Source organism: Salvelinus sp. IW2-2015, linkage group LG4q.1:29 (assembly GCF_002910315.2).
Source record: "Salvelinus sp. IW2-2015 linkage group LG4q.1:29, ASM291031v2, whole genome shotgun sequence".
In the NCBI taxonomy this organism is placed as follows: Eukaryota; Metazoa; Chordata; class Actinopteri; order Salmoniformes; family Salmonidae; genus Salvelinus; species Salvelinus sp. IW2-2015.
This window is the reverse complement of record NC_036842.1, coordinates 35,801,180-35,824,534: the sequence shown is the minus strand read 5'-3', so window position 1 is coordinate 35,824,534 and position 23,355 is coordinate 35,801,180. Positions and strand designations below refer to the sequence as shown.

At 43.0% G+C, this 23,355-nt stretch overlaps 1 protein-coding gene across 1 annotated transcript in view; it reads right to left on the bottom strand.

The window, feature by feature from the left end:
- Positions 1-1,587: 1,587 nt before the first annotated feature.
- The window catches only part of LOC111961924 (rab-like protein 6), a 36,720-nt gene continuing 14,952 nt past the window's right edge, over positions 1,588-23,355 (bottom strand). Inside the window, exons 10-17 of the mRNA XM_070442877.1 lie at positions 22,981-23,084; positions 22,249-22,712; positions 14,323-14,458; positions 12,088-12,291; positions 10,861-11,119; positions 2,853-2,991; positions 2,651-2,709; positions 1,588-2,567 (exon numbers count right to left, since the gene is read on the bottom strand). Coding sequence (XP_070298978.1) covers positions 2,394-2,567; positions 2,651-2,709; positions 2,853-2,991; positions 10,861-11,119; positions 12,088-12,291; positions 14,323-14,458; positions 22,249-22,712; positions 22,981-23,084 — 1,539 coding nt within the window. The 3' untranslated portion in view covers positions 1,588-2,393. The remainder of the gene's footprint in view (positions 2,568-2,650; positions 2,710-2,852; positions 2,992-10,860; positions 11,120-12,087; positions 12,292-14,322; positions 14,459-22,248; positions 22,713-22,980; positions 23,085-23,355) is intronic.

Sequence of the window (23,355 nt, the reverse complement as noted above, 5' to 3'; positions counted from 1 at the left end):
CTACTGATGTAAGTAACAGTTCTATTGATGAAACAGTTCTATTGATGAAACAGTTCTATCGATGTAACAGTTCTATTGATGAAACAGTTCTATTGATGAAGCAGTTCTATTGATGAAGCAGTTCTATTGATGTAACAGATCTGTTGATGTAACAGTTCTATTGATGAAACAGTTCTATTGATGTAACAGATCTGTTGATGTAACAGTTCTATTGATGAAACAGTTCTATTGATGGAACAGTTCTATTGATGGAACAGTTCTATTGATGTAACAGTTCTATTGATGTAACAGTTCTATCGATGGAACAGTTCTATTGATGTCCAGTTCATGATTGCAACAGTCTGGTTTGATGTTAACGAGCTTCGTATTGATGATACATGACTGTTGATGTAACAGTTCTATTGATGAAACAGATCTGTTGATGTAACAGTTCTATTGATGGAACAGTTCTATTGATGTAAGAGTTCTATTGATGTACAGTAGGTTCCGATACACAGTCTGGAAATGTTGCATGTTCTCCCTGATAATATACAGTGAGGCAGTGGTCAGGATACCTAACTAGCAGTACACTGCAGTCACGACCCATAGATGGCTGGGTGGAAATGGATATGTAGTGTCTCTTTTAAAGACAGTTCAAAATACCTATTTTAGACACAACAGAGCAAGGTAAAAACACACATAGAGAAATATGCAGTACAAATGCATGAATACAAGTGCATATACTTTTCTATAATGGATATATTAACATGGGATTTGTTTAATGTCCAAAAATATTTTCTTAATATTTCAAAATAAATATGGAATGGTAACAATGCATACATGTATGATATGAATCTAAATACATTCCTGATATGTTGTCAATTCTTTCTAAGGGGACTTAAGGTGGAATGAATAGCTTGAGGCCATTTACTTTGTTGTAAACATCCCCTAGATCGGAGTGCAGATAGACAGTAGTGTGTAGTTATGACTGACTAGCAGACTTACACACTCCCCTACAGTAAAGTAAACAAGTTCAGTAAGGACTATGTTCCATTATGAGATGTCACTCTACACAGCAAAACCATCCCACATGGTGCTCAGCAACATCAAGAAATAGGATCCAAGCAAACTTGTGTAAAAGTTACAGGTAACCACGGAGATATTAAAACATGTGTCCAAGAAACACATCATTTGGTTAATGGAAGAAATTAGAAGAAACGTCAAATTACATTGTACAACTGCCACTTAGTAAAAACAACAACACGACTTAACAGAACAGCAGGTTGGAAAAAAAGACATCGTATCTTGGCTTCCCTTGCATTGTGTTTTGCCAGAATGACGGCATCATTGAACAATCAGATCTCTACTACTAAAAGGCATTCATATCGCCACTTTACAGTGTTAAAGTAACCCTTTCCGGTGTTAAAGTAACCCTTTCCGGTGTTAAAGTAACCCCCTTTCCGGTGTTAAAGTAACCCCCTTTCCGGTGTTAAAGTAACCCTTTCCAATGTTAAAGTAACCCCCTTTCCGGTGTTAAAGTAACCCCCTTTCCGGTGTTAAAGTAACCCCCTTTCCGGTGTTAAAGTAACCCCCTTTCCGGTGTTAAAGTAACCCTTTCCGGTGTTAAAGTAACCCTTTCCAGTGTTAAAATAACCCTTTCCAGTGTTAAAGTAAAGCTTTCCTTAAGGCATTGCCATCAAACCAAAATGATCATGCACAGTGAAATTTGCTGAATCATTTCAGAGAAACTCCCAAAATGTCTGGTTTAGTAAACACTCACAAACTCCTACTGTACCTAGACATAGCCGTAGTTCGAAAAGCCAACACCAGATAAACATAAATAACATTTATATCGCTGCTCAAGCAATGTTCAACATAATTCATAATGAATGCACACACGTCCCCCGACTCCTGAACACTGGTCAGTGTAAAGGAAAGCGCTCCCATATAGAAATAGTCACAACTCTGTACTAGGGTCAGTTCTAAAGCCTTTACCAGAAAGCAGGCCCAATGGGAAAAGACAAATGGAATAGCAAAGACATTGTAGTGAGTATACCCAAGTGTAATCAACCGTGGAAACATCAAAGTAATGGTGGTTTTGTCCTAAGAGTGTAAACTCAAAACCTGGATATACCAGCTACAGATTTGCAGTAGAGTTGTTGTATGACGGTAGTGTTGCATGTACAGTAAAAGGGTAAGCAAAACAAACAATGTCAATCACAAATGATCCAAATCTAACCACCCGTAGAGGCACCACAACGCCAGGAAGTGGGAAATAACTATCACCCAATGAGAATTGCAGTCTTCGATCACTCAGCCAGTCAATCGACGCATTCTGTCGTCTTCATGGCTACATCCTGACCCTAGAATGCTGAAGTAGAACGTGGTCCTGATTGGATGCTGGGGGGGATATTCTACATCTCCTCGTAGTCTTCGTCTCCGGCGAGAAAAAACTCCAGGTCGTCCACCACGCCGCCGGCTTTCTTGGTCGACTTTGACTTCTTCTTTTTCTTCTCTTTCTCGTCCCCGCTCCCTGACTCCTCCTTTTTCTTCTGTTTGTGTCGTTTCTTGCTGCTTTTGTCGTCCTCCTGCAAGGAGCAGACGTGTCCCATAGTTACTATTAGCTGAGGATGACACCCAGGGTGTAAAGACGACTCATCTTTCACCTTACCTCTTTACTCTTCTTCTTCTTCTTCTTCTTGTCCTTTGTTGAGGATCTACTTTCTCGGTCTGCAAGACAATTAAGCAAAATTAACTCTGAATTTTTTTTTACCAATACATATACCCAAACTGTGAAAGTATAAAACACACAGACACACTAGTCCAGAATAGTGATCATGACTCCAATGACTTTGCTTCGGAACCTTGCTCACCATCTTGGTCCTCACTGCTTTCCTTGCTCTTGGGCGCCACATCCTGGAATCCCAGTCCAAACAGGTCCAGGTCGTCGCTCTTGATAGGGAGGACAGAGGGCTGGACCGGCTTCAGGTCCTCCAGTACAGCCGAAGGCTCCTTGGTAAAGGGGAGACAGGGGGGGGGGGGCGCGATAGAGAATGAGTAGGGGACAAAGAGAGATGGAAAGACAGAAAGAAGGGGAGAGAGAAAGTAGGAGAAAGAGGTTGGTACAATAGATGGACCTGTTCTCTTTCACATTCAGTCTAAATCAGCATTTCTAAACCCAGCCAAATATATGGGTCCTGAGGACTAGATTGAGAAAGGCTGCCACCCATAGGTCGAACTACTGTCAAATATAATCAAAGTTCTCAATCTGTCAATCACTGAGTATGGTTACATGCACACAATCATGCGATTATTGTGAATAATCAGATTAATATAATCGTTTGATTAAAACGTTTACATGCTTTCTTTGCAAGAAGAACAATTTTCCTAATAATCCTGTTTACATGGACACATCTGAAATCAGGTTACTTGATGGCACGCTGATAACTGCAGGAAATCACCAATGGAAATAAAGGTTCTACCACAGCGACTGTGTTATTGAGTTCAGACATATAGTTTGTATGTGAAGACTACTTCTAAGACACATACACTTAAGAGGAAGGCTCGCTCCTCGATGAGGAGATCAAAGCACAAGCGCAGATCAAACACACAGTTGATACGCTTATTAAGGTGTTTACATGTCCTAATAATTCGAAAAAGATTGCTTGGAAAACCAGGTGTTTAAATCGATCTTACGCCCATTAAAATAACGAGAGTAAGGTGTTTACTGACTATTGCATAATCTGCCTACTACTATAATCGGTTTAATATCCAATTATTACTGTGCATGTAAACGTGACCACTATAGAAAAACCACATCTCTACCTACCACTATCACATATATGAGAAAACAGTCAACGAGAACAGAAGGCCCTGTGCCTGGAAAGTAATGGACACCTTCTTCTACATTTCACATTGACCCAATAGAAAGGGATGAGAGGATTGAGCAGTCTACTGTAACAGAGCAGTCTACTGTAACAGAGCAGTCTACTGTAACAGAGCAGTCTACTGTAACAGAGCAGTCTATTGTTAACAGGAGCAGGTCTTACTGTAACAGAGCAGTCTACTGTAACAGAGCAGTCTACTTAACAGAGCAGTCTACTGTAACAGAGCAGTCCACTTGTAACAGACAGTCCACTGTAACAGAGCAGTCCACTGTAACAGAGCAGTCTACTGTAACAGAGCAGTCTATGTAACAGAGCAAGTCTATTGTAACAGAGCAGTCTACTGTAACAGAGCAGTCTATTGTAACAGAGCAGTCCACCATGTAACAGAGCAGTCCACTGTAACAGAGCAGTCCACTGTAACAGAGCAGTTACTGTAACAGACAGTCTATTTTAACAGAGCAGTACTGTAACAGAGCAGTCTACTGTAACAGAGCAGTCCATGTAACAGAGCAGTCCACTGTAACACGAGCAGTCACTGTAACAGAGCAGTCTATTGTAACAGAGCAGTCCACATGTAACAGAGCAGTCTTTGTAACAGAGCAGTCTACTGTAACAGAGCAGATCTACTGTAACAGAGCAGTCTTACGGTAACAGAGCAGTCACTGTAACAGAGCAGTCTACTGTAACAGAGCAGTCTACTGTAACAGAGCAGTCTATTGTAACAGAGCAGTCTACTGTAACAGAGCAGGTCCACTGTAACAGAGCAGTCCACTGTAACAGAAGCAGTCCACTGTAACAGAGCAGTCTACTGTAAACGAGCAGTCTACTGTAACAGAGCAGTCTATGTAACAGAGCAGTCTACTGTAACAGAGCAGTCTACCTGTAACAGAGCAGTCCATTTAACAGAGCAGTCCACTGTAACAGAGCAGTCCACGTAACAGAGCAGTCCATTGTAACAGAGCAGTCCACTGTAACAGAGCAGTCTATTGTAACAGAGCAGTCTACTGTAACAGAGCAGTCTATTGTAACAGAGCAGTCCACTGTAACAGAGCGTCTACTGGAACAGAGCAGTCCACTGTAACAGAGCAGTCTACTGTAACAGAGCGTTATTACGAGCAGTTACTGTACAGAGCAGTCTATTGTAACAGAGCAGTCTACTGTAACAGAGCAGTCTATTGTAACAGAGCAGTCTACTGTAACAGAGCAGTCCATTGTAACAGAGCAGTCTACTGTAACAGAGCAGAGTCCACTGTAACAGAGCAGTCCACTGTAACAGAGCAGTCTACTGTAACAGAGCAGTCTACTGTAACAGAGGCAGTTCTACTGTAACAGAGCAGTCCACTGTAACAGAGCAGTCCACTGTAACAGCAGTCCATGTAACACAGTCTACTGTAACAGAGCAGTCCACTGTAACAGAGCAGTCCTTGTAACAGAGCGTCTACTGTAACAGAGCAGTCTATTGTAACAGAGCATCACTGTAACAGAGCAGTTACTGTAACAGAGCAGTCACTGTAACAGAGCAGTATTGTAAAAGAGCAGTCTACTGTAACAGAGCGTCTATTGTAACAGAGCAGTCTACTGTAACAAGGCAGTCTATTGTAACAGAGCAGTCTACTGTAAAGCAGATCTACTGTAACAGAGCAGTCTATTGTAACAGAGCAGATCTCTGTAACAGAGCAGTCTACTGAAAGCAGTCTACTGTACAGAGCAGTCTACTGTAACAGAGCAGGCTTACTGTAACAGAGCAGTCTATGTAACAGAGCAGTCCACTGTACAAGAGTCAGTAACAGAGCAGTCTATATGTAACAGAGCAGTCCACTGTAACAGAGCAGTCCTGTAACAGAGCAGTCTATTGTAACAGAGCAGTCTACTGTAACAGAGCAGTCTATTGTAACAGAGCAGTCCACTGTAACAGAGCAGTCCACTGTAACAGAGCAGTCTATTGTAACAGAGCAGTCTATTGTAACAGAGCAGTCCACTGTAACAGAGCAGTTTGTAACAGAGCAGTCCACTGTAACAGAGCAGTCTATTGTAACAGAGCAGTCTACTGTAACAGAGCAGTCTATTGTAACAGAGCAGTCTACGTAACAAGCAGTCTTATTGTAACAGAGCAGTCACTGTAACAGAGCAGTCTATTGTAACAGAGCAGTCTCTGAACAGGCAGTCCACTGTAACAGAGCAGTCCACTGTACAGAGCAGTCTACTGTAACAGAGCAGTCTACTGTAACAGAGCAGTCTACTGTAACAGAGCAGTCTATGTAACAGAGCAGTCTACTGTAACAGAGCAGCATTCAAGCAGCATGTAACAGAGCAGTCCACTGTAACAGAGCAGTCTACTGTAACAGAGCAGTTTCTGTAACGAAGCAGTCCACTGTAACAGAGCAGTCCACTGTAACAGAGCAGTTCCCTGTAACAGAGCAGTCCACTGTAACAGAGCATCACTGAAGAGCAGTCTACTGTAACAGAGCAGTCCACTGTAACAGAGCAGTCTACTGTAACAGAGCAGTCTACTGTAAACAGAGCAGTCCACTGTAACAGAGCAGTCCACTGTAACAGAGCAGTTCTATTGTAACAGAGCAGTCCACTGTAACAGAGCAGTCTATTGTAACAGAGCAGTCTACTGTAACAGAGCAGTCTAGTACGAGTCACTGTAACAGAGCAGTCTACTGTAACAGAGCAGCCACTGTAACAGAGCAGTCTACTGTAACAGAGCAGTCTATTGTAACAGAGCAGTCTACTGTAACAGAGCAGTCTATTGTAACAGAGCAGTCTACTGTAACAGAGCAGTCTATTGTAACAGAGCAGTCTACTGTAACAGAGCAGTCTATTGTAACAGAGCAGTCTACTGTAACAGAGCAGTCACTGTAACAGAGCAGTCACTGTAACAGAGCAGTCTACTGTAACGAGCAGTCTACTGATACAGAGCAGTCTACTGTAACAGAGCAGTCTACTGTAACAGAGCAGTTATTGTAACAGAGCAGTCCACTGTAACAGAGCAGTCCACTGTAACAGAGCAGTCTATGTAACAGAGCAGTCCACTGTAACAGACAGTCCATTGTAACAGAGCAGTCTACTGTAACAGAGCAGTCTATTGTAACAGAGCAGTCCACTGTAACAGAGCAGTCCACTGTAACCAGAGCAGTCCATTGTAACAGAGCAGTCACTGTAAACAGAGCAGTCTATTGTAACAGAGCAGTCTACTGTAACAGAGCAGTCTATTGTAACAGAGCAGTCTACTGTAACAGAGCAGTTATTGTAACAGAGCAGTTACTGTACAGAGCAGTCTACTGTAACAGAGCAGTCTACTGTAACAGAGCAGTCTACTGTAACAGAGCAGTCTACTGTAACAGCAGGTCTACTGTAACAGAGCAGTCTATTGTACAGAGCAGTCACTGTAACAGACAGTCCACCTGTAACAGAGCAGTCTATGTAACAGAGCAGTCCACTGTAACAGAGCAGTCCACTGTAACAGAGCAGTCTATTGTAACAGAGCAGTCCACTGTAACAGAGCAGTCTATTGTAACAGAGCAGTCCACTGTAACAGAGCAGTCTATGTAACAGACAGTCCACTGTAACAGAGCAGTCTATTGTAACAGAGCAGTCTACTGTAACAGAGCAGTCTATGTACAGAGCAGTACTGTAACAGAGCAGTCTATTGTAACGAGCAGTCTACTGTAACAGAGCAGTCTATTGTAACAGAGCAGTCTACTGTAACAGAGCAGTCCACTGTAACAGAGCAGTCCACTGTAACAGAGCAGTCTACTGTAACAGAGCAGTCTACTGTAACAGAGCAGTCTACTGTAACAGAGCAGTCTACTGTAACAGAGCAGTCTACTGTAACAGAGCAGTCTACTGTAACAGAGCAGTCTATTGTAACAGAGCATCTACTGTAACAGAGCAGTCTACTGTAACAGAGCATTACTGTAACAGAGCAGTCTACTGTAACAGAGCAGTCCACTGTAACAGAGCAGTCCACTGTAACAGAGCAGTCTACTTTAACAGAGCAGTCTCTTGTAACAGAGCAGTCCACTGTAACAGAGCAGTCTACTGTAACAGAGCAGGCCACTGTAACAAGCAGTCTATTGTACAGACAGTCTACTGTAACAGAGCAGTCTATTGTAACAGAGCAGTCTACTGTAACAGAGCAGTCTATTGTAACAGAGCAGTCTACTGTAACAGAGCAGTCTATTGTAACAGAGCAGTCTACTGTAAACAGAGCAGTCCATGTAACAGAGCAGTCCACTGTTAACAGAGCAGTCTACTGTAACACGAGCAGTCTACTGTAACAGAGCAGTCTACTGTAACAGAGCAGTCTACTGTGAAACAGAGCAGTCTACTGTAACAGAGCAGTCTACTGTAACAGAGCAGTCCATGTAACAGAGCAGTCCACTGTAACAGAGCAGTCTATTGTAACAGAGCAGTCCACTGTAACAGAGCAGTCCACTGTACAGAGCAGTCTATTGTAACAGAGCGTCTACTGTAACAGAGCAGTCTATTGTAAGAGCAGTCCACTGTAAAGACGCCACTGTAACAGAGCAGTCTATTGTACAGAGCAGTCTATTGTAACAGAGCAGTCCACTGTACAGAGCAGTCTATTGTAACAGAGCAGTCCACTGTAACAGAGCACGTCTATTGTAACAGAGCAGCTTACTGTAACAGAGCAGTCTATTGTAACAGAGCAGTCTACTGTTAACAGAGCAGTCTATTGTAACAGAGCAGTCTACTGTAACAGAGCAGTCTATTGTACAGAGCAGTCTACTGTAACAGAGCAGTCCACTGTAAACAGAGCAGTCCACTGTAACAGAGCAGTCTACTGTAACAGAGCAGTCTACTGTAACAGAGCAGTCCACTGTAACAGAGCAGTCATTGTAACAGAGCAGTCCACTGTAACAGAGCAGTCTACTGTACAGAGCAGTCTACTGTAACAGAGCAGTCCACTGTAACAGAGCAGTCCCTGTAACAGAGCAGTCCACTGTAACAGACAGTCTACTGTAACAGAGCAGTCACTGTAAACAGAGCAGTCTACTGTAACAGAGCAGTCTACTGTAACAGAGCAGTCCACTGTAACAGAGCAGACTCCACTGTAACAGAGCAGTCCACTGTAACAGAGCAGTCTATGTACAGAGCAGTCCACTGTAACAGAGCAGTCACTGTAACAGAGCAGTCTACTGTAACAGAGCAGTCTATTGTAACAGAGCAGTCCACTGTAACAGAGCAGTCTACTGTAACGAGCAGTCCACTGTAACAGAGCAGTCTACTGTAACAGAGCAGTCTATTAACAGAGCAGTCTACTGTAACAGAGCAGTCTCATTGTAACAGAGCAGTCTACTGAACGAGCGTCTATTGTAACAGAGCATCTACTGTAACGGCAGTCTATTGTAACAGAGCAGTCTACTGTACAGAGCAGTCCATGTAACAGAGCAGTCCACTGTAACAGAGCAGTCTACTAACGACAGTCTACTGTAACAGAGCAGTCTACTGTAACAGAGCAGTCTACTGTAACAGAGCAGTCTACTGTAACAGAGCAGTCTATTGTAACCAGAGCAGGCTCACTGTAACAGAGCAGTCCACTGTAACAGAGCAGTCTATTGTAACAGAGCAGTCCACTGTAACAGAGCAGTCCATTGTACAGAGCAGTCTACTGTAACAGAGCAGTCTATTGTAACAGAGCAGTCCACTGTAACAGAGCAGTCCCTGTAACAGAGCAGTCCATTGTAACAGAGCAGTCTACTGTAACAGAGCAGTCTATTGCTAACAGAGCAGCTACTGTAACAGAGCAGTCTATTGTAACAGAGCAGTCTACTGTAACGAGCAGTCTATTGTAACAGACGACTACTGACAGGCAGTCTACTGTAACAGAGCAGTCACATGTAACAGAGCAGTCTACTGTAACAGAGCAGTCTATTGTAACAGAGCAGTCCACTGTAACAGAGCAGTCCACTGTAACAGAGCAGTCTATTGTACAGAGCAGTCCACTGTAACAGAGCAGTTCACTGTAACAGAGCAGCTTTGTAACAGAGCAGTCCACTGTAACAGAGCAGTCTATTGTAACAGAGCAGTCCACTGTAACAGAGCAGTTCTACTGTAACAGAGCAGTCCACTGTAACAGAGCAGTCTATTGTAACAGAGCAGTCTACTGTAACAGAGCAGTCTATTGTAACAGAGCAGTCTACTGTAACAGAGCAGTCTATTGTAACAGAGCAGTCTACTGTAACAGAGCAGTCTATTGTAACAGAGCAGTCTACTGTAACAGAGCAGTCCACTGTAACAGAGCAGTCTACTGTAACAGAGCAGTCTACTGTAACAGAGCAGTCTACTGTAACAGAGCAGTCTACTGTACAGAGCAGTCTACTGTAACAGAGCAGTCTATTGTAACAGAGCAGTCTACTGTAACAGAAGCAGTCTACTGTTAACAGAGCAGTCTACTGTAACAGAGCAGTCTACTGTAACAGAGCAGTCCACTGTAACAGAGCAGTCCACTGTAACAGAGCAGTCTACTTTAACAGAGCAGTCTATTGTAACAGAGCAGTCCACTGTAACAGAGCAGTCTAATTGTAACAGAGCAGTCACTGTAACAGAGCAGTCTATTGTAACAGAGCAGTCTACTGTAAAGAGCAGTCTATTTAACAGAGCAGTCTACTGTAACAGAGCAGTCTATTGTAACAGAGCAGTCTACTGTAACAGAAGCAGCTTTGTAACAGAGCAGTCTACTGTAACAGAGCAGCTCACTGTAACAGAGCAGTCCACTGTAACAGAGCAGTCTACTGTAACAGAAGCAGTCTACTGTAACAGAGCAGTTCTACTGTAACAGAGCAGTCTACTGTAACAGAGCAGTCGTAACACTGTAAACAGAGCAGTCTACTGTAACAGAGCAGTCTCTAACAAGCAGTCTACTGTAACAGAGCAGTCCACTGTAACAGAGCAGTCCACTGTAACAGGCAGTCTACTTTAACAGAGCAGTCTATTGTAACAGAGCAGTCTACTGTAACGGCACCTTCTTTTTCTTGGGCTTCTCAAACTCCTCGTCCTCATAGTCTGGTTCGTCCATGACGAAGGAGAGCATCTGATCGGTCCCTGGAGCTTCTTGGTCTGAGTGGGAGGATTCATCCCCTCCCTTCTTCTTGCCTGCCCACATGGACTGCACCGGGGCTAGGGTCGGGTTCAGGAATGAGACGGGCTCGGACGACATCTTTAAGCCCGCTGGTTTCTTGGCTTCTCCGGTCTTGTTTTGAGTCTTCAAAGCGTTGGAGGATCTGATCAGAAAGCACAATACAGATCTAAATATTAAAAGATGCATGATAACATCCATAAGTTAACCCTGACCTCTTCAACAGACACGCTACCTTTTCCCGGACATGCTGTTTCTCTCTCTCTCTCAATCTCCCCCTCGCTCTACTGTACTTGCTGTCTCAATCTCTGAATGCTCGGCAATGAAAAACCAACTGATAATTACTCCTGAGGTGCTGACCTGTTGCACCCTCTATAACCACTGATTCTTATTTGACTCTGCTGGTCATCTATGAACGTTTGAATATCTTGAAGAACAATCTGGCCTTAATGGCCATGTAACTTTATAATCTCCACCCCGCACAGCCAGAAGAGGACTGGCCACCCCTCAGAGCCTGGTTCCTCTCTAGGTTTCTTCATAGGTTCCTGCCTTTCTAGAGTTTTTCCTAGCCACCGTGCTTCTACATCTGCATTGCTTGCTGTTTGGGGTTTTAGGCTGGGTTTCTGTACAAGCATTTTGTGACAACTGCTGATGTAAAAAGGGCCCAGGGACTACATCAATCTCTACCGCCCAATGACTACATCAATCTCTACATCAATCTCTATCGACCAATGACTACATCAATCTCTACCGCCCAATGACTACATCAATCTCTACATCAATCTCTATCGACCAATGACTACATCAATCTCTACATCAATCTCTACCGCCCAATGACTACATCAATCTCTACCGCCCAATGACTACATCAATCTCTACCGCCCCAGGGACTACATCAATCTCTACCGACCCAGGGACTACATCAATCTCTACCGACCCAGGGACTACATCAATCTCTACCGACCCAGGGACTACATCAATCTCTACTGCCCAGAGACTACATCAATCTCTACTGCCCAGAGACTACATCAATCTCTATCTACATACTGTATAATACTAGCATCTTAAGAAAAACTTGAGGTTATGCAATTCAAGTTCTCTTCCCTCCCATACCTCCTTCTGTCCGATCCACCGTCCTGGACGACGTTAAGTGCCTTCGTCCCCTCATCCTCTTCATCGCTGGTCAGGGTGATGCCCATGCTGGGGACAGCGGCTGCCTTGGGCACAGATTTGGGCACAGACTGGCACAGCTCATCTGGGGCAAAATCGTCCTGGAACCCTGACACCATGGGGTTCCCCTCTCGGCCCTCACCGTCACTGTAAAACATGGACAGAGAGAGAAGTGGTAAGTTCTGGTGTCCTGATGTAACAATAACCAACACATTTGAGCAATATGATGGGCCATTTTTCAAGCACCACAACAACAACAAAAAAGTCACACCGTTTTAATTGTATTTACAAATGCAGGACTTTGAAGCTACTCTTGTTAAGTCTGATGTCCTAACCATTAAAAAAAAATATATATATTCATGTTGTTTGTGACACCTGTAGAATTGTCCTTGTGGCCTTCTGTTAGAATTGTGTTAAGAAATGTAGCACATGAGCTGGATAACATGTAGGCTTATAACATGGGTAACATGTGTAACGTTGCTAATGTCAGAATTTCAGCTGCGCTAGGACAAAAGGTTCAACTACAGGTTCCCCACTACTTTTGTTTTACTTACCGTTATTTAAATGAACAGTGACTAAATCATAACGTTATTGCATTATCTGTTCATATATTATTACATCATCCAGTTATAGCCTACTGGGATGTTATCGAAAAGTCATTACATTAACAATAACTTATTTTACCATTATCTACACACTTACTTAATTATCTGATGCTACGCTCCATTAAAATCTTAACCAGAATGACAGTTCAAAATGGCAGCCCTGAAGACTGATTCAGTGAAAGAGAGTTGGTATTTATTAGCACTAAGCTATGTTGTGTGTGTGGTTGTGTGTGTGTGTCGTGTGTGTGTGTGTGGTGTGTGTGTGTGTGTTGTGTGTGGTGTGTGTGTGTGGTGTGTGGTGTGGGTGTGTGTGTGTGTGTTGTGTGTGTGTGTGTGTCTCATTCACTCTCCACTTCTCCTCTTTTAACTTCATCATTTTAAGTTCATCTTCTAACATCTAAGCACTTCAAGCCTCATTTCTCATTTTCCAAAATAGCAAAACGGCCCTTGTAGGACAATTCTCTCCTTCAAATTCAAGCTCAAGTTGATTACCATCATTATACAACACAGGAATCTGAACGATTTTTTAAAATCATTACTCTCTTCACATTTCTATAACGTAAGACTGTATTAAGAGGATATCTGCAGTTTAGATGTAAATTAACAAAGAACTTTTCCCGACAAAAGCTAAGGGACGGGGCTAGAGAAATGTAACCACAGTCAAATTCATAGAAAGAGCTGTGCATGCAAGAACTGACCATCAAAATGACCATCAAAATGATAGTTTTAACCCTGTATTGAAGCTATATAGTTTTGTTTACATTTACTTTGTTGACAAACACTGGAGGAAAACAAGCGTACATTTTGGGTTCTGATGGGAAGTGATGAGGCATTTATAAGGTAATATTCTTCAAGAATGAATGGATACATATAACAATTTATATGTCTAAAAATGGACGTAGCAACTGCAGATTGCCCCTTTAAGTCTTATCCAATAAAATAAAGTGCCTTCTCTCTCACCCCTCCCTCTTTCTCTCTCTCTAGCAAATGAGTGATGAATGACCTAGATTCTGAGCAGAGGAGACCTGACGGAACAAAAACCTCACCCCTCACCCCTTTCCTCCGCCACCTCTCCTCCCCTCATCCTCCTCCCACCAAGCACATTACAGGAACATGTCTTAATAGGCAAAGCTTACTCATAATTGGTTAAAAATCACATGACGCAACCATTATCTTCCTCTATCTTTTTTACTACAAAACCTAGAAACGCTCCATTTTCACATATGTTGATGTTGGGTTGGTGCTGGGGATGATGAGCATGTTTGAAATGCCCCTTTAAGATACATTCACCTCCACTATAATGAAGAACATATTGACTGTGGATGTCTGAACTGCACAGCAGCGGTAGATCTTCTTCACTAAACAATGATCATTAGAAACGTGTTCTAGTACACAGGGAGAGTTTGATCTTGTTCCAGTTGCTCTCCAGGTGGAGGGTTGGCCAGCCTATCGAAATAGTCCAAATATTGAAAAAGTCACTATATCCACACTTACTTGTATACCTATCCAAAGCCAGAAGCCTTGAACATGAGTCATAGAAGATCATGGAGATGATTAGGGAGTGAGGATCTACCTGTCACTGTCCATGTTGCCTGCTCTTCGAGCTTTCTCCTTGGCTTTCTCCTTGGCAGCAGCCCCCTCCTCCAGCAAGATACGGTCCACATCGGGAACAAAGTCATCCACATTCCGCACCTTCTCGTCTGCGCCATCTGAGGAGAGAAGAGTGGGAGAGGAAGGATGAACATTTGATTTATTTTACCTTTATTTAACTAGGCAAGTCAGTTAAGAACAAATTCTTATTTACAATGACGACCTAGGAACAGTGGGTTAACTGCCTTGTTCAGGGGCAGAACGACATATTTTTTTTACCTTGTCAGCTCGGGGATTCGATCTTGCAACCTTTCGGTTACTAGTTCAATGTTCTAACCACTAGGCTACCTGCCGCCCCAACATGGTGGTGATGATAATGGGTGGTACGGATACCAGACCTGGCTTCAAACAGTACTTGTTTTCTGCGCTTGATTGGCATAGTGCTAGTTTGTGATGTGAATGAGAATTCAATGGAAAACCATCTTTCTGCCTGTCTCTAGCTGCCTGTCTCGTGCTGCCAGTCTTGTGCTGCCAGTCTCGTGCTGCCAGTCTCATGCTGCCTGTCTCATGCTGCCTGTGTCGTGCTGCCTGTCTCGTGCTGCCTGTCTCGTGCTGCCTGTACTCGTTGCTGCCTGTGTCGTTGCCTGCCTGTCTCGTGCTGCCTGTCTCGTGCTGCCTGTCTCGTGCTGCTGCCACATTATTTCAAGCATGTCATTTTCAATTAATAAACCAAAATGGAAATCAAAAAGATCATCCTCTATCCCAAAGGATTTCACGTCAGTTAACGTGTATGACTGTTGATTCAATCACATTATGCCGAAGTGATCACTTTTGAAATGGCTCCCTATTACCTTTGGTAGGCATTATTCATTAGTAGACTGGTTGCTATTTTGAGTTTATAGACATTAACCAGATTTCCATCCAACCTTTTTATGCGAGTGAAGTCCGCGACAGGCCTGATGGAAAGAGCACATTTTTCCCGGGAAACTTTTCAAATGTCGACAAAACAAATGACGCTAAACAAGGTGGGATGTTCTTGTGTCAGTAATATAAACTGTGCCAGAAATGCTCAATTCCTCTCCCACTAATACCGCTCTTTTGTCTATAATAATCTCATCAGGTAGGTAGGCTACTGCCACATTCACATGCTACCGGAGTTATCTGAAGCTCCTAGTTCCCAGTGGGAAATTTCACTTGAATGACCCTCCCAGTCAGAATTACAAGTGGGAAACTCAGAGACAATGTTGTTGCCCGAGTTGTGATGTTTCACCACTGACCTTTTCAACTAAAAGTTTTAAACAAGTAAATGTTTTATAATTACAACCTTATCAATATGGATAATGTAGCTATTCTAACCATATTGTCAATGTTAAGCAAGCTAACTAACTTTATTACTAGCAATGTTTGCAAGCTTATCAAGCTAGCTAAAATCGTACTGGTTGAAGAATTGTTCCGACCTCAAAATCACTTGAACACAAATCATGCCAGAATTATCACTTCCTAGGTCCCAGTTTCCTATTTCCCATGAGCACGTGAAGCCAGCATATACCCGCACTGTATCTGTGAGATGTTGGCTAAAGCGCACATGCCAATACCAGGTTAGGGCACATTCGCTATATAACACAACACATTTGTGACAAAACCATCATTAGAGTTGAAAATGCAATGGAAACCCATTTAACTTAATTAAAAAAAAAATATTCGTTACATGGGAATTTAAAAGTTATTTTTATGTGCACTACGTCATCACGCACAGCCGTTTATCCGCAATAAGAAATATCTCTGGTAGAAAAATGCTCAAATAGTTTTAAGTGGATTTTAGAATATTCACATTAAAATCTGTAACCAATTGGAAGGAAACCTAGATGGTGATGGAAACCTAGTTGGTGATGGAAACCTAGTTGGTGATGGAAACCTAGATAGTGATGGAAACCTAGCTAGTGATGGAAAACCTATTGGTGATGGAAACCATGGATGAATCGATAGTGATGGAAACCAGCTTGGTGAACAGTTGGGAAAACCTAGTAGTGATGGAACCTAGATAGTGATGGAAACCTAGAGTAGTGGAAAACCTATTAGTTGATGGAAAACCTATGAGAGTGGATGGAAACCTTGGAGTAGATGGAAACCTAGCGTACAGTGTGATGGGAAACCTAGATAGTGTGGAAACCTAGCGAGTGATGGAAACCTAGATAGTGATGGAATACCCTAGTTGGTGATGGAAACCTAGATAGTGATGGAAAACCTATGCTTGGGATGGAAACCAAGCGTGGTGATGAAACCTAGTTTGGTGATTGGAAACCTAGAATAGTTGGAGTGGAAACCTAGTTGGTGATGGAAACCATAGCTGGTGATGGAAACCTAGTTGGTGATTGGAAACTAGATGGGGATGGAAACCTAGGTTAGGTGATGGAAACCTAGATGTGATGGAACCTAGTTTGGTGATTGGAAACATAGCTAGTGATGGAAACCTATGATAGTGGATGGAAACTCTAGATAGTGATTGGAAAAACTAGAGATAGTGATGGAAACCTAGGCTAGTGATGGAAACCTTAGCTAGTGATGGAAAACCTACATAGTGATGGAAACCTAGATAGTATGAAACCTAGATAGTGATGGAAAACCACTAGTTGGTGATGGAAACCTAGATAGTGATGGAAGAACCTAGCTGTGATGGAAACCTAGATAGTGATGGAAACTAGTTGGTGATGGAAAGAATAGATAGTGAGGAAACCTAGATAATGATGGAAACCTAGATAGTGATGGAAACCTAGATAGTGAATGGAAACGAGTAGTGATGGAAACCTAGTTTGGTGATGGAAACCTAGCTGGTGATGGAAACCTAGCTAGTGATGAAACCTAGGTTGGTGATGGAAACACCTAGATAGTGATGAAACCTAGTTCGTATGGAAACCTAGAGTGATGGAAACTAGCTGGTGATGGAAACCTAGTTGATGACTGGTGATGAGAAACCTAGTGTGATGGAAAACCTAGTTGGTGATGGAAAACCTAGCTGGTGATGAAACCTAGATGGTGATGGAAACCTAGATGGTGATTGGAAACCTAAGGCTGGGTGATGGGAAACCTAGTTGGGTGAGGGAAACCTAGATAGTGATGGAAACCTAGCTAGTGATGGAAACCGTAGGTTGAACCCTGTAGTGATGGAACCTAGATAGTGAATGGAAACCCTAGATAGTAGCTGGAAACCTAAGCCTAGTGATGGAACCATAGAATGGGTGATGGAGAACCTAGTTGGTGATGCGAAAACCTAGCTAGTTGCATGGAAAACCTAGTTTTGGTGATGGAAAAACCTAGCGAAGTGGGAAATGGAAACACTAGCTAGTGATGGGAAAACCCTATGAGAAACCTAATGATGGAAACCTAGATTAGTGATGGAAACGTTAGTTTGGGATGGATAAAACAGCCTATGGACTAGCTGATGGAACCTGGAACCTATTGTGATGGAAACCTAGAATAGTGATGGAAACCTAGCTTAGGATGAAACCTACTAACTAGTTGTGTGATGGAAAACCTAAGCATGGTGATGAAACCCTATGTTGTGGATGGAAAACCTAGACTAGTAGATGGAAAACCTAGAATGTGTGATTGGAAACCTAGTTTGTTGAACAATAGTGATGGAAAACCTAGTGGATGAACTATTAGTGATCGAAAACCTAGTCTAGTGATGGAAACCTAGTTGTGAATGGAAACCTAGATAGTGATGGAAAACCTAGATAGTGATTGAAACCTAGCATAGTGAATGAGTAAACCTACATATGATGGAAACCCTAGATAGTGATGGAAACCTAGTATAGTGATGGAAACCTAGTTGGTGATGGAAAACCTATAAGATAGTGATGGAAACCTAGCTTAGTGGATGGAAACCTAGATAAGTGATGGAAACCTAGCATTGGTGATGGAACTGTAGATAGTGATGTAACCTTAGATAGTGATGGAAACCTAGATAGTGATGGAAACTAGATAAGTGATGGAAACCTAGATGGTGATGGAAACCTAGTTGGTGATGGAAACCTAGCTAGTGATGGAAACTAGATAGTGTGGAAACCTAGTTGGTGATGGAAAACTAGAGCTTAGTGATGGAAACCTAGTAGTGATGGAAACCTAGATAGTGATGGAAACCTAGATAGTGATGGAAACCTAGATAGTGATGGAAACCTAGAATAGTTGGATGGAAACTAGTTGTGATGGAAACCTAGCTGTGATGGAAACCTAGTAGTGATGGAAACCTAGTATGGTATGGAAACCTAGATGTGATGGAACCTGTGTGAGTGGATTGGAAACCTAGATAGTGATTGGAAACCTAGTAGTATGAAACCTAGTTGGTGATGGAAACCTAGCTGTGATGGAAACCTTAGCTGGTGATGAAACCTAGATGTGATGAAAACCTAGTTGGTGATGGAAACCTAGTTTTGGTGATGGAAACCTAGCTAGATGATGGAACCTAGTGGTGAATGGAACTACCTAGGCTATCAGTGATGGAAAACTAGCTCAGTGATGGAAACCTATGATGACGTGATGGAAACTTAGTATGTGATGACAACCCTAGCTAGTTGATGGAAAACCTAGCTAGTGATGGAAACCTAGCTGGTGATGGAAACCCTAGATAAGTGATGGAAACCTAGATAGTGATGGAAAACCTTACATAGTGATGGAAACCTAGCTGGTGATGGAAAAACCTACGATAGTGATGGAAACCTACATAGTGATGGAAACCTAGCGTGATGGGAAAACCTATGGTGATGGAAACCATAGATAGTGATGGCAAACCTAGTTGGTGATGGAAACCTAGCTGAGTGATGGAAACCTAGTTGGTGATGGAAACTAGATAGTGATTGAAAACCTAGTTTGTGATGGAAACATAGCTTGTGATGGAAACCTAGATAGTGTGATGGAAACCTAGATAGTGATGGAAACCTAGAGAGTGATGGAAACTAGTAGTGATGGAAAACCTAGCTAGTGATGGAAACCACATAGTGAATGGAAACCTGACATAGTTGATGGAAACCTAGATAGTGATGGAAACCTAGTTGGTGATGGAAACCTAGCTAGTGATGGAAAACCTTAGATAAGTGATGGAAACCTAGATAGTGATGGAAAACCTAGTTGGTGATGGAAACCTAGATAGTGATGGAAACCTAGATAGTGATGGGAAACCTAGATAGTGATGGAAACCTAAGATGGTGATGGAAAACCTAGATGGTGATGGAAACCTAGTTGGTTGATGGAAACCTAGGCTAGTGATGGAAACCTAGATAGTGATGGAAACCTAGTTGGTGATGGAAACCTAGATAGTGATGGAAACCTAGCTAGTGATTGGAAAACCTAGATAGTGATGGTAAAACCTAGATAGTGATGGAAACTAGATAGTGATGGAAACCTAGTTGGTGATGGAAACCTAGTGTGATGGAAACCTAGGCTGGTGATGGAAACCTAGCTAAGTGATGGAAACCTAGTTGTGGATGAAACCTAGATAGTGATGGAAAACTAGTGGTGATGGAAACCTAGTGATAGTGATGGAAACCTAGATAGTGATGGAAACCTAGTTGGTGATGGAAAACCTAGATAGTTGATGGAAAACCTAGATAGTGATGGAAACCTAGCTGGTTATGAAACCTAGATGGTGATGGAAACTAGTTGGTTGATGGAAACCTAGCTAGTGATGGAAACCTAGTTGGTGATGGAAACCTAAGATTAGTGATGGAAAACCTAGCTAGTGATGGAAACCTAGCTAGTGATGGAAACCTAGATAGTGATGGAAACCTACCTAGTTAGGTGATGTGGAAACCTAGCTAGTGATGGAAAACCTGAGCCTAGTGATGGAAACCTAGTTGGTGCATGGAAACCTAGCTAGTGATGGAAACCTAGCTAGTGATGGAAACCTAGTTGGTGATGGAAACCTAGATAGTGATTGGAAACCTAGATAGTGATGGAACCTACATAGTGATGAAACCTAAGATAGTGATGGAAACCTAGTTGGTGATGGAAAACCTAGCTAGTGATGAAAACCTAGCTAGTGATGGAAACCTAGATAGTGATGGAAACCTAGATAGTGATGGAAACCTAGATAGTGATGGAAACCTACATAGTGATGGAAACCTAGATAGTGATGGAAACGTAGGCCAAAAGTCCTCCCCTTCTCCGTATTCAGCCTATGATATAAACCTTAGCTCTCTCTCAGCCCCAGCCAACCTTTACAGCCAAACAAAACTGTAGCACTATTACATGCCACAGACTGACTCTGGCCTCTCAATGCACATGAGAGACGCTCACACATTTCTACATGTACCTTGTTTTCCGGTTGTCTTAATTAATAATTGACTGAATTTGAAGCCATTAGATAAGCATTGCAGATCAAATCGCATGGCCTTGTTTTTTAATATACAGTACCTCCACAAACAGTTCAAATAAAGCTCCATGCATTTGAAGTGAAACATCCCTCCACCCTAATCTGACCTACATAATGGAATGTATACTGAACAAAAAATATATAAACGCAACATGTAAAGTGTTGGTCCCATGTTTTATGAGCTGAAATAAAAGATCCCAGAAATGTTGTATAGGCACAACAATTTGGTGCAGAAATTAGTTTACATCCCTGTTAGTACGCATTTCTCCTTTGCCAAGATAATCAATCCACCTGACAGGTGTGGCATATCAAGAAGCTGTTTAAACATCATGATCATTACACAGGTGCACCTTGTGCGGGGGACAATAAAAGGCCACCCTAAAATGTGCAGTTTTATCACACAACACAATACCACAGATGTCTCAAGTTGTGAGGGATGATTGGCATAATGACTACAGGAATGTCCACCAGAGCTGTTGCCAGAGAATTTTATGTTAATTTCTCTACCATAAGCAGACTCCAACGTCATTTTAGAGAATTTGGCAGTGCGTCCAACTGGCTTCACAACCTGCAGGATCATCTGAGACCAACCAACCGGGCAGTTGATGAAACTGTGGGTTTGCACAACCGAAGAATTTCTGCACAAACTGTCAGAAACCGTCTCAGGGAAGCTCATCTGCATGCTCGTCGTTCTCACCACGGTCTTGACTTGACTACAGTTTGGCATCGTAACCGACTTCAGTGGGAAAATGCTCACCTTCGATGGCTACTGGCACGCTGGAGAAGTGTGCTCTTCACAGAGGAATCCCGGTTTCAACTGTACCGGGCAGATAGCGTGTATGGTGTCATGTGGGCGAGCGGTTTGCTGATGTTAACGTTGTGAACAGAGTACAGCATGGTGGTGGTGGTGTTATGGTATGGGCATGCATAAGCTACAGACAACGAAGACAATTGCATTTTATCAATGGCAATTTGAAAGGTCCTGAGGCCCATTGTCGTGCTATTCATTCGCCGCCATCAGCTCACGTTTCAGCATGATAATGCACAGCCCCATGTCACAAGGATCTGTACACAATTCCTGGAAGCTGAAAATGTCCCAGTTCTTCCATGGCCTGCATACTCACCAGACATTTCACCCATTGAGCATATTTGGGATGCTCTGGATCGACGTGTACAACAGCGTTTTCCAGTTTCCGCCAATATCCAGCAACTTCGCACAGCCATTGAAGAGGAGTGGGACAACATTCCACAGGCCACAATCAACAGGCTGATCAGCTCTATGTGAAGGAGACGTCGCACTGCATGGAGCTAATGGTGGTCACACCAGATACTGACGGGTTTTCTGATCCATACCTTATTTTTTAAGGTATCTGTGACCAACAGATGTATATCTGTATTCCCAGTCATGTGAAATCCATAGATCAGGGTCAATTCATTTATTTTAATTGGCTGATTTCCTTATATGAACTTTAACTTCGTAAAATCTTTGAAATTGTTGCATGTTGCGTTTATATTATTGTTCAGTGTGGTTCCAACACTCACCAGTGGGAGTTTCAGAGGTGGCTGATCCAAAGAGGCGCGACATGAAGCCTCTCTTCTGGGCAGGAGGGGCCTGGGTGACACTGGGTGACTGGGGGGTCGGGACAGGTGTGGTTCCCCCATGTTGGGGCCCCTGAGGGGTTGGGGGCTGCGGCTGGGGGGCCGGGGGCTGCTGTGGGTAACCTGGACCCCTAGGGAGGGCAGTGTTCTGGAGAGGGGGACAGGGGTTAAGGTTAGGGTTGGTGTAGGAGGGGGGGCCCTGAACTGACCTGGGGATAGGGTTGGAGATAGTTATGGGCTGGGGTGGGAGAGGGGGTTGCTGGGGGGTGCAGGGGCTGGGACAGGCCCCAGGAGTAGAGGGCCCGCTCTGGGGGACGATGGGGGACTGGGAGCCTGAGGAGGGGCTCTGGCCGTTGGAAGGGGAGCTGAAGCCAGCTTTGTTTCTGGTTTCCATCATCTCCAGGAAACTGGGGAGGTCAAAACAGCGGATTTGATCATGAAAAATAACATATAATTTAAAATCAACATTTTGTTTACAAAGTATTTACAAGGAAATATACAGTGATTTTATTGATCATAATAACCTTTAATATGCTCTTATACATTTGCAGTAGCTGATCGCGAGAAACAGATGGTTTATTGGTGGGTGTGTGTGTACTGTATGTGCATCTGTGTTTGTCTGTGTGTGCGTGTGTGTGTGTGTGCAAGCCTGCCTGAATGTCAGCAAATACGCACATGCCATAGTTCTGGTCCTCAGTCTCCTGCTGAACATTGAGCTCCTCCAGAGTAGCGTCTATGTCCAGCTGGTTGGTCTCCAGTTGTCTCAGCAGGGTCTCCCTCTGCAGAAAAAGAGAACGAGATAGACGCAAGTCTATCAGTCAGGGCTAGCTGTGGACAGTTAATCAATAGAAAACAAAATAGCACCAACAATAACCAACCAATCCAAATTAGCGATGCTCAACCATTTACCACAGACACCACAAAACCAACGGTTTAGCAGAGGGGTGGCCAACCCTCCTACCTGGTCTGCAGGTTTTTGATCCAGCCCTGCTAGAGCACACCTGAATAAACTAAATAAATATTGGTTTTAATTGCATGAGGCCTGAAGAA